The sequence below is a fragment of the Coenobita brevimanus genome, chromosome 77, assembly GCF_032717465.1.
Source record: "Coenobita brevimanus isolate Jiangsu-jjx chromosome 77, ASM3271746v2, whole genome shotgun sequence".
NCBI lineage: Eukaryota > Metazoa > Arthropoda > Malacostraca > Decapoda > Coenobitidae > Coenobita > Coenobita brevimanus.
Window position 1 is genome coordinate 10,531,394 of NC_137030.1, and position 12,500 is coordinate 10,543,893.

Here is a 12,500-nt window from a genome sequence, read left to right on the forward strand (position 1 = left end):
AAGAAAATAAAGGCATTTCTGCACATTTTAAAACGTCGTGTTAGATCATGGTATACTACCGGAAGTAAAATCACCGCAAAAAACGATGTTAAAAAAAAAAAAATGAAAGGTATAAGTATTAGGATAAATCAGAATCAGAGAATGTAAAAACATTACTGCAAGACACGGATATAAAAATGAAAACCATTTAGAACTTGTGAATGAGAAAATGGTGACGTGGTCTAGAGGGGATATTCTCCCTCATTTGGGCTGATCAGTTGATAACGTTAGTTGTAGGTAAGGGGATGGGTCTGTTATGATGTGGCAGGTTTAAACCAGCAATGCTCATGGGCCCTGTTGCGTATGTCGCTGATTGCACTATGCAGTTAACCCTTCTGCTCTGTGGTGTGGTGAACATCTGTTCCTTCCCCCCTAAATGTTTGTGTGGATGAGTAAATTTGGGATGTGTCGTCCTGTCTTGAGTAACCCTCCTTCTTTTCGGGTAGGTAGTCTAGTATATAGGTAGAAACAATTGGGAGTCTCCCAACAAATTTAGAGTACGCTAGTCGGATTGCATGTTCAGGGTTTTTTTGCGTCTTCGTCATAAACCACTACTTAGCGTGATATTAACGCAGTCAGCGCAAGCTGATATCGTGTGAATTGATTTATTTTTATATAATACTTCACCTCTCCTTATAATAGCGAGGTGTTTTTTTTTTCTTAATAGGTCTCATTTTTCCTCCATCTAAAATGTGTGTTCCTTAAAATATTTAGAGAACATTTGTATAAGATCCATATTCAGCATTTTCAACAAGAATTAAGCGTTTCTCTTTTTGAATTCTTACTATAGAATTGTTTCGAATTAGTCGTAAAGCGGTTAGTTTCATTCGTAACTATTTGACAGTTGACACACACACACACACACACACACACACACACACACACACACATACACACAAATCCGTGACATCTGGATTGGCTGGAGGAAAAGAAGTCTTTTGATGGACTGCTTTCTTTAGTAAAAATCAAAACAATATCAGGGCTACTTTTGTAAGTTAATGCCAATGTTACTATAGACCGCATTTTTTTTTCTCTGAAATTTTCGAAAAATCTATTTACCAGATGAACTAGTATCTAAATATTTATCAATTTTGCACTTATTTTTTTTCTTGAATATTTTAAGCTATCAGAACCTCCTGAATTTCTTTTTATGACATCATATGCCGGAGTGATTTTAACCACAGAAATGTCTTATGATCTAAGACGATACTACACAGTGTACAAAATCCAACTATTTCAATTTCACCAGGAGGCTCAGGATGCATTAAAGTCCCCTCGCTATAGAGATAACTCAATTTTCCACTTTCGTAGACGAATCCTTAGTCTACCGAAACTTACTGTGCAATGAACATCGAAAATGGCAACTCATTTAACGTGTGAATCAATATCTCTTTACTTGTAGCCTTTTTTCTTTTTTATCTACTTTTTGTCGGTTGCATTTCTTCATCCTCTGAGTAATTTCCTGAACTTTTAAGGCAATTGGGTGTTTTTCTCAGCAAATTTAGAGAACATTTGTCGAAGTTGCATATTAAAAATTTTCAACTAAAGTTAAGCTGCCTCACTACAGTTGAATTGTTTTGAGGTAGGCATTTGCTTTCACTTAACAAGTTCACACTTGGAACTATTCATCCGTCAAATGGAGGCTTCGATGAATGAAAAAGGCAAATAGGCCTTCCTCGCTTACGTATAACTCTAAATAATCGCACGGCGACATTAACAGTTCGTGATTGCTCTTTCATTCTTCATTTTTTTTTTTTTTTGCATGTCATGCACGAGGCATCTCCCGACTTGAGGCAAATTCTAGGTGTTTGTAAAATTTATACTTCATGATTGCATTGATGTTGACTCACAAATTAATTTTCATACTTGGTGAACACCTCTTCAAATTTTTAAAAACGAATTATCACGCTGTGCTGACGGAAATCTTTTGATATAACCGAACCCTGTATAATGAGCAAAAATTCTACATTTTCAATTCCATTAAAGGATCAGGTTGCTATTTTACTGTCCTATCCTTTTACAAAAGAAAACTTATTCTATTTATTTCTCCTTTTCGAGAGAAGCATATTGTGCACAGAACCCCTTAAATCCAGCCCATTTCTCGTACGAATTCATTTTTTATCAAAATGCTAGTTAACTTCTAATAGCAACAGGTCTTTCCATTTTTTTTTTTCTAAGTAGGAATTCACCATCCTCTAATATGCTTTCATAATTTTAGAAAGTTTCGTTTCCCCAGATATTTAGAGTACATTTGTCGAAGCTGCAAATACAGCTCTTTCACCACCTCTTTAGTCCTTTTTTGGCATCGCTCCTTGTAAATGTTTTGAATAACTGATGAAGCAATTGCTTCCAATATATGTACAACTCCGTTCAGAAATTCGTACTACACCCATTGTGGAAGGTGCTAGTCTCTGCACTTCCTTCCCAGACGACAGGTTACAGTTTCGAACCTCCCACAAGCAACCAGAATTTAGCTACAATCAAAGCTGTGTCATTCGCTTACCAACTGTTAAATGAAATGAGAATTTTATTTTCATACTCGTAGGTATCAGTCAATCTTACTGCTGATTAAATGATGAAATGTTTATATTCGCGTGCCTTAAAAAATATAATACAGTACTAATAGCAGAAATGCATTTAACAGAATATAAGAAGTTCGGCTATGAATCAGTGTGATTAGGCGAGCTAGTGAGTTATCACATGTCTTAATCCCTAGACCCGGACATTATTTCACCAAACCATCTTAACACAGTATCTATGACCTGTTCTACCGCTTCAAGGAAAATCCAGTCAGCTAAAAATAATTTGTATGCAGTGAAGATATTCAAATATTTAAGAAATATCAGAAGTTAAAACTCATTCATACTCAAAACCAGATGAAGACGATTGGTGGAGTGTAAGGAATAATGGAAATCATTTGTTTTATGATGAAGTAGCTCACATGATGTTTCCTCTACATAACTACATAGGCTAACGGTCGGTCTCTCTCTCTCTCTCTCTCTCTCTCTCTCTCTCTCTCTCTCTCTCCACACACACACACACACACACACACACCACTGTTCATCTGAATTCTCTGCTTGCATCTCTTCCCCATTATGACTGAAATGAGGCACCAGCCTTGCCCCATCCTCCCTCCCACTCTGCAATGTAACTGTTAACTAGTAATCTGTCTTTCTTGTATACGACTAGTTATTTGTTGAAATGTTTCAGCATGTCTTCTTCCAATGCACAGTGCCCCGTTATTTCAAACACTGTGTTCAGGCATCTCAATGGAATGGATATTTGTGTTTAAGCTTCTTTGGAAGGAACTGAGTTTTGATTTATGACGGTCACATACAAATCAGTCCTAGTCATTCTATGAGACTTCAATTCCCATCTGATGTATAGCTGTTGTTGCTGTTGTGTAACCCTGGTCTGTCTGGCCAAGCAGAGCCATGAACCACAGTCAGGCAATCGCCTCTACACGGCTGTCCCTTGCAGTGACGGGGTGAAACTAGGATATCTGGCCTTGAGGTGCATTTAGTCTCGCTACGCCACTAACTTTATAGGCAGCAGTTTGTTTAGTATATACAACAGTTGCCCTTGTAACAATATGTTCCTATCATATAATTTATTTTAACACTATACTCGTAATGTCATTCCAAACTAGACTTTCGGCATTGATTTTTATTAGCGCCATATTTACTAATAGAGAATACTTTCATGTTAGAAAGGAAGGGAGCCCCTCGAAGAACCACCCAGGCTGAAGATTCTGCTATTGTCGCGGCAGCAGAGCCAACTCCCCTTACGAACGCGGTGCCCATAAGGGACAGTCTTCAGTTAGACGTGTCTGTCAGGCGAAGGCTGGATGACGCTGGTATACACCATAGAATTCCAGCAATGAAGGAACGCCTGACAACAACACAGAGAGGGGAGGTTAGCCTTTGTTCAACGCTACTTCCAGGAGAACCTAGACTTTTGGTCGCGAGTTATCTTCACGGATGAGAAGCGTTTGTCCTCCACCTCGCATGGTAGGGTTCACTGCTGGAGGAGAAACAAAACCAGGTATATGATATTACCATTTTTATTACTGATAAAATTACGTACTCTTCTTGCCCCCCTCCAGGCTCTGTCTTCGTTGCAGTCATCTGTTTTCTATCACTCTGTTACAGTGATTAATCGATATTCAGACTTTTATGCATGGAATAGGTCAATAATGAAGCTATCTTCCGCAGTCTGCATAAGCCTCCATCCTTGATTTCTAAGTCTTTTAAAGGCAATATGACCAGGCATCTAAAATAATCAGGATCCCTTATTTTTGGTATAATTCTGTTCATATTGTCCTGGAGAAAGATATGATTCCTTCTACTCCTTGCCTCTGTTTTCTTTGTATAGACATTAATGCCAAGAAAAAATGTGATCAGTTCTAAATAATATAAGGTTAGGGGGACATGTCATCACCTAGTATTCTGTCTAATGGCTGCAGTAATAATAATAAAAAAGTAAATATATAATTCACATACAGATACGAGAGGGTCAACATTTGTGATGAGGCACGATCGGGTCACGTTACGTGTAACATCTGGGGATACCTGACTCTACATGGCCTGGGTGACTTGTCTAGCAACGAGAGGGGTTTTACTGCTGACCAGTATGTCCATATCCTGGAGGAACGTTTCCTGCCATCTTTACGGGCAAAGGGTTTTCCGTTCCCAGATGGACTTATTATTTTCGTGCATGACCGGTGCCCCGTCCACACAGCACGTGTAGTACTGCAGTGGTTTCAGAGACAAGACACTTCAGCTCTTAGACTAGCTAGCCAAACGGGCCGATCTAAATGTAATAGACCACGTTTGGGCTGAAATGGTTAATACGTGGCAGCCAGGACTGACGAGAGGACAAGAAATGAACTCCTCAACCATGTAAACGCCCAGTGGGAACTTTGCCGGCGCAACATGACTTCATCCGTGGCCTTGTAAGTTCCATGCCTGACAGGTTGCAAAGCAGTGATTGAGAAAGAGGGAAGCTGGACCCGATATTGATATGAAAAGTCAGTCAACTGCTATCATTATATTAAGGATATGCATATATATAGATAGATCGATATAATAGAGATACAATAGAAAGATCGATATAATAGAGATACAATATATAAATATAGATAGATATGAGATAGATGTAATATAGATATTGATAGATATATAGATATAATAAATAAATAGATATAGTACAAATAGATATAATACATATAGATATAGATAGGTATATAAATAGATAGATATCATAAAGATATAGATATGATAAACTGCAGATAGTTAGATATGGTATACATAGACAGCTATAGATATAATATAGATATAGATGTAATATAGATATAGATACGATATAGATCATATATATATATATATATATATATATATATATATATATATATATATATATATATATATATATATATATATATATATATATATATATATATCTTATCAGTCGTTTCAGTGTTCACTGCAGGATCGGCCTATCCCTACCGAAGTGGGGACGAGACAGCCAATGTCTAATAGAGACTGTATGTAGGGTAAGAAGTGCTTGTAAGTGTAATTGTTGTCTTGGAGTGGCTTTGGATGTGTGTGTAGTCTGTGAACCAAGTGTAATCGGCCCACGCAAGCCGACTGGGTGCAAGCATACTTTAGTATGCGACACAGCACCCCTTGTGTCCGCCAATGCAGTACGTGGCCAGAAGAACGCCCCCTGGCAGGGCGTGAACCCTCGTTCTTTAGTGTACGAAAACGCACACTTTACCACTGTAAAGTATATATATATTATGTGTGAGTGATCTTGCTTCGAGTAGGCGGTGGAAAATATATAAGGATAATTGTACAAATGTTTTCAAACAAAAAGACAATTTCATTTTTATTTGTTTTTTAAGTATATATATATATATATATATATATATATATATATATATATATATATATATATATATATATATATATAATATATAATAAGGATAATTATACAAATGTTTTCAAACAAAAATAGACAATTTCATTTTTATTTGTTTTTTTTAGGTATATATATACTTAAAAAAACAAATAAAAGTGAAATTATTTTTGTTTGAAAACATTTGTATAATTATCCTTATATATTTTCCACCGTCTACTCGAAGCAAGGTCACTCACACATAATAAATATAATGTGTTCCTTGGCCTTCCCACGGAAACAGGACGGATGAAGTAAAGTATTTCAGTGTCTTTACCTCCATATGCGACTTGTTAATGCGTCGGTGGTGGTCGTGGCGGCGGCGATGGTGGTGGATTGTGGGTGTTGGTGGGTGACGGCGGTGGTAGTGGGTGGTGGTGGGTGACGGCGGTGGTAGTGGGTGGTGGTGGGTGGTAGGTGGCAGAGACGGTCGTGGTGGTGGTTGTTGTTGTTACTGTTCTTGTGTGTTTGTGTTTATGTTTGTGTGTGCACGTGTGTGCCTATGTGTGCGCGTGTGCGCGTGTTTCAGTGGGAGAATAATCAATTCATAAATCACTTATTCATATCAGACTTCTTCATTTCCCTTTATTTGTGTATTGTAACATATACATATTATCATTACAACCGCAATTTGTCCACGTATTTCCTTCACTAATATGTAATAATACTTGCCAATACCTTTATAAATATCCGTTTCTTAAATTTCGCATTCGTCGTGTGACTGAAACTGTTCCTGTACTTGCTGCTCTGTCTGTGGTGGCGAGAGGTTTGGGGCATTAACATGTCGTCCAAGAAGAGCAGACCGAGGCTTGAGCCTTCCACTTTGGGTGTAGTACGAACTTCTGAAAGTCATTTAAAAGACCCTCCTTGCTTATGTAATTTCCAAACCACTTTAAGGCGACATTTATAACAGTTCATGTCAATGCCAATGCAAGGTGCATTTTTTTTTTTTTTGCGTTTCTATTCTGACAAACTACAACATTCTAAATATTTATCAGTTTCATATATCAGATTTATAATGATGTTTTTTTCTTTTCGAATTCATTTTCATGTCACTACCTTAATTATTTTAGTAGAGTAATTTCTGTAGGAAATCATTTTACCCATGTAAGTGTGTTTTATTTTCTTACCAGACTCTTTAAAGAAATTAAGATTTTATATCTAGACAATGTGCCATTCTGTGAGAAGACATACAGATAAAAACAAAATCCTAGGCAAATATTTTCACTTTTTCGAACGACACCCTCGTTAAACTACTTATCTTCCAACAAATACCCTTAAATACAGCTGGCGTCACGTGTCGATTTTTTTTTTTTTTTACTTATATCGTTTTTCTTTCCTTCGGAGCATTTTTTTCATACTGTAATTTTCTGAATTTTAAATACAAATGGTTGTATTTTTGTGTCGGATAAATTTGTCGAAGCATTATATCAAGTGCTTTCAGTCAAAAATATATTGCAGTCTTCGAATAGAATTATTTTTAATTTCTCCTAAAGCAAGTGTTTTCTTTCAGAGTAAGGTCATACCACTATTTTTAATCCTGCGTTCGGAGAAAGTTGCTTCATGGACCCTGATTGTTCAGGTAAAAAGACAAGCAATTTCAAGGTCACATAACAGTTAATTCGATGCTCATGCAAACTCCTTTTTTTGTTGTCATTTACGAGAATATGTTCAGTTGCAGAACCGGATTCTAAATATTTGTCAGTTTCATACTTCATTATTGCAATGATGTTTTTACTTTATCGAATGCTATTTATCGCGGTTCAGAATGACGTTACCCACTGAGATTACTTATTGTCTAACATTACCTATTGTTTTACGCACTTTTTTTTTTTTAACATTTGATCAGGACACTAAATATGCAACTTCAAAGCCCTTGATATGCAGATAAAACAATTTCCTAAAATTTTCACTTCCTTCGATGACCCATCCACCAAATACAACTATGCTATGAACATCTTAAATTCAAGCTGATATCACGTATGAAGCGATTTCTTTTTGTTACTCCACATCTTTCTTCAACTTCATTCTTACATCTGAAATTATTTTTTTTCTAGGCAGCATTTTTTTGATCTTTTAAAATAATTACTAAATTTAAAGGACAGTTGAGTGTGTTTCCCAACCAAATTAGGAACATTTGGCCGCACTCCCGAGTTCCCTGAACTCGGCTTATCATGTGATGTGGCGTATGGCTGATGTAGGGGAGGTGGAGGCTGATTTATGAGGAAACTTGGATTACCCCATCACCACAATTACACTATTTTAGTCAATAACAATGAAAATAACTACTGAAAACGTGTAGATTTATAAGCACGTTAGTATATCTACATCGTAGTTGTACTGTGTGCATAACTAACAGAATATTTTCATAGGTGATAGCATGGTGCCAAAATGCTGCTCCCTGTTATGTCTACTAGGAATACCGTACAGATGTCTTATGCTGTGGCAGTGTATTCCTCTTGGTCAGTACTTTCTGAGCGTCACCTGAATTTTGCAATGTAACATCAGGATATATTTACGTGGTTATTCTCCATTATTACTTGATTCCAATATAGTGATGTGCGACTCTTACATTTGTTTGTTTCTTATATAACCAGATTCATACGATAGTTGCTGGTGAACTTCCCAAACCCATTGCCAAGCTACCCAGAGTGGGAGAGCCTACCCCTCCCCCCACGACCCACAACCCCACCTCTAGCCATACCTCCTCATCACCAAACAAGACAACCGATACAGGGTCCTAATGCTTATCGCTATTTAATTGATGCATAGGTTCGATAATGCACATACGCAGAGAGGAAAATTCCAGTACTCACTGTCCGTGCCAGGTAACTATTACGAGCTCCCAGCACTTCATACTGCTACGTGTCCAAAGATCTAAACAAATATAGTGATGCCACATCTCTAACTATGGGTGAAGTTCAGGGAACGCGGGAGTGCGGCCAAATGTACATTTGTCATCGTAGCATATTTTTGGCTTTCAAATAAAATTATTGTTACGAGTTTGGGACTTATTATAGTTCACAGTTTTTCTATCCAGATCCCAACAGGTAACAACAAAAACAAGGGCTATCGGACTTATAAGGGTAGGCAGAGGGTGTGATTTTCTGTTGTGCACAAATTTAGCAAAATATCCAGCTAAATACAGGGTGACCCCCCCAAAAAAAAACTGCCACATTTCGAAAGGCTGTTGCACTGGCAGTAGAGAGGCGGGAGAGGCGGGGCTAGGGTCTGTTGGTAGCCCAACCCCAACCGTCCTCAGTCGCCAACATGGCGTGGTTGGGAGCACACCGTGCGTTCGCTGTAGAAGCGAACCGTTCCGTGATCATCGTTCAGAAGGCCTTTCGACGGCGTTTCAGTATTCCACAAAACCAAAACGTTCCAAATCGGAAAACTATCTTGCAGTAGGTTGAGAATTTCATGGCAACAGGCTCAGTTTTAAAAAGAAAATCACCTGGTCGACCTAGAAGCGCTCGAACGCCTGAGAATATTCAAGCATTGAAGCGATCTGTTGTGCAGTCTCCGAGACGTTCTGCGCGGAAGCATGCTGTAGCTGTAGAGATATTCCGGGAAACTACGAGGAGAATCTTAAGCAAAGACCTTCACTTCCATCCATACAAAGTGATGGTTGTGCAAGAACTCAATGCGAGAGACTGGATAAGCCGCAGGGAATTATGCAAGAACATTCTGCAACGTGTTCTGGAAGATGCTGTTCTTGTGTGCAGTGACGAAGTTCATTTTCTTTTGAGTGGCTCTGTAAACAAACCATTTTCGCTATTGGTCTGAAGACAACCCTCGTATGCTACACGAAAGACCGTTGCAATCCAATCGAGTGACTGTGTGGTGCGCTGTTGTTTGTTGGCATCGTGGATCCTTATTTCTTTGAAGAGGGTTGCGTAACTGTTACCGTAACTCCTGACTGTTACATTGACATGCTTCAAAACTTTCTAAGGCCACAACTCGAGTACCTTGAGCTTGAAGAACTCGATGTGTGGTTTCACCAAGATCATTGCAAGTGATGATGTAAATGATTCCGGATTGGGTGAACTCGTTGAGTGGCGATGTTGGGTGGCCGGCCAGTTCCCCCGACCTCGCCCCTTGTGATTTTTTTCTGTGGGGCTACCTTAAATCACGAATGTATAATCATCGACCCCAAACTCTTGAAGCCTTTAAGGTTGCTATTCAGCAGGAGACAGCCGCTGTTCCACCCGACATGACCCGTCGAGCCATGGTATCCTTCAAAAATCGCCTCTAAGCATGTATAAACAATGACGGCAACCATGATGAATAAAAACTGTATTCAATGAAGTTTCATGTGTGCCAGTAAAATTCCGATTACCCATTTTTTTCTCCATTGACCATTGAAATGAGGGTTTTTTGGTGTCACCCTGTATAATACACATTCGACCACACTCTTAACACAACCTATGTGTACCAGTCTTAACCTACAGCATACACGTAAAACAATATAAAACAGATCTCTGAAGCTAGTGGAGGAAGGAGGTTATAGGGGTAGAATACTCAATTGTGGAGTTGAGATGCCTGACGAGTGATGCAGAATGTAGAATAGGTGGTAGTCACTGTGCCGCAGGTTTCTGGGATACTCTCCCAGGTCCGGCGACAATGAGAATACCTCGGTTAGGGAAGAGTAACAGAAGGACGAGAAACTGGCGGGGCGACTCAGAGAGGATGTAAGAAGAAACTCCGGTTGTGGATGGGGATGGGCACGGTACACCCGGCAACAGTTCCGCCTGGGCCCCCCAGTACCGAGATATAGTAGATGTGGCAGGAGTGTGTTTGTTCGTTTGTACATGCTCGAAAAATGTTCGGATCGTCAACTCTCTCACTCCATTGTGAACGTGAATCATCCTTTGTCAGCAGTATTAATTAAAAGACAAATCTACTTTAATCTGTGCTGATAATGCTATATACTGATTACTTAATGACCTGAGAGAGAGAGAGAGAGAGAGAGAGAGAGAGAGAGAGGGAGGGGGGGGAATAAGTTATGGAGGATATCCAATCATCATGGAATATATTGTAACGGGTAGCAATGCAACAATATTTCATTTTTTTTTTATTGCTGTTAGGAATACAAAGTGTCAGTAACCTGAAACGATCCACAATAATGACTGGGAAAACTATTATCATGTCCAATACAAACAACCTAGCTGTTCGTCCCCCCCAACTCCGACCCACCTACCGTCCTAACCTCCCGTCTCTCCTCCATAACCACACACCGCCATCAATGGAGTGAACTCAAAGGCCGAATCACGTTCAAAATGGAGTGAGATAGTTGACGATCCGAACATTTTACGAGCATGTACAGACGAACAAACACACACACTGCTGCCACATCTACTATATTTCGCTATTGGGGGGCCCAGGCGGAACTGTTGTCGGGTGTATCAGTCCCTAGATGGCGTAACCCGGTAACTAGGTCGTAACACTGTCCATAGATGGTGTTGTAGTGAGTTGGGTTGTAACACCCCTTCCCCTTCAAAGAACCCCATAGTGAGGGCACGGAGTTCAGGGTGGTTCTTTTTTCTTTTGGAGCTCTGGGTAGAGTCGGGAATTCGGTTGTCCACCCCCTTTTATGTGACGGACTTGCAGATTATAAAGTTGGACAAGGAGAGCCCAGCGGAGGATCCTATTGTTCGAGGTCTTGTTGGTTTGGAAGAAGGTGAGGGGGTTGTGATCTGTCAAGACTAAGGTTACTTGTGGGCGTTGGTGGAGGTAACACAAACTTCTTGATTGCCATGATCAGAGCCAGAGCCTCTTTTTCGATGGTCAAGTAGTTGGTTTGGTGTTTTTTCAACTCTGCGTAGTAGGTCACAGAGTGGACATCAGTTATGTCCTTCAACACCGCTAGCATCGCTTTGCAGATGGAAGGGCAGGGTGTAGTTAGGTGAGCGGACTACAGGATTGGAGGCCAGAAAGGCTTAAGTCCAGATGTAAGGGACGGCAGAACTGGTGAGGTCTGTGAGGGGTGCCGTGATGCTGGCGAAGTTGCTGCAGAACCGGCGGTAGTAGCCGCACATCCCCATGAAGCGCACTAGTTCCTTCCTTGTCTTCGGAGTGGAGAACAAGATGACTTTGACTTTTGCCTCCTTGGGTCTCACCTTCCCATGACCCACGACATGTCTCAAATATGTCAGCGAGACCCTTTCAAAAACAGATTTGGCCAGGTTTTTTGGTGAACCCAGCCTCTTCCATACGGGATAAGAGTCTCTCCTGTCGAACCAAGTGTTCCTCCCAGGTGACACCACCACTAGGTCATCCAGGTAGGCGAACATTCTGGTTAACTTATGGACCAGGATGTTGACTGCTCTCTGGTAAGTAGTCTGAGCATTAGAAATAGCCAAATTCCATAACCAAATATTGAAAGAGACCCAATGATGTTATGAAGACAGAAATAATGTTAGCCCTGTCCGTGAGTCCCACTTGATATTAACCTTTCAGTAAGTCACTGGTAGTAATAAATTTCGCATTGCCAATGCTGTCTA

General features: G+C 39.8%; 1 protein-coding gene across 1 annotated transcript; it reads right to left on the reverse strand.

Annotated features, from left to right (window-relative positions):
* Window positions 1-11,936: 11,936 nt before the first annotated feature.
* Window positions 11,937-12,290, reverse strand: LOC145408448 (uncharacterized). Its single transcript, XM_080279177.1, has one exon. It carries the CDS (start codon window positions 12,288-12,290, stop codon window positions 11,937-11,939), a length of 354 nt encoding a protein of 117 aa, XP_080135303.1.
* Between the last annotated feature and the right edge of the window lie 210 nt (window positions 12,291-12,500).

Coding starts and splice junctions, on each gene's coding strand:
- LOC145408448 (XM_080279177.1), bottom strand. CDS start 12,290: ATGTTCGCCTACCTGGATGACCTAGTGGTGGTGTCACCTGGGAGGAAC.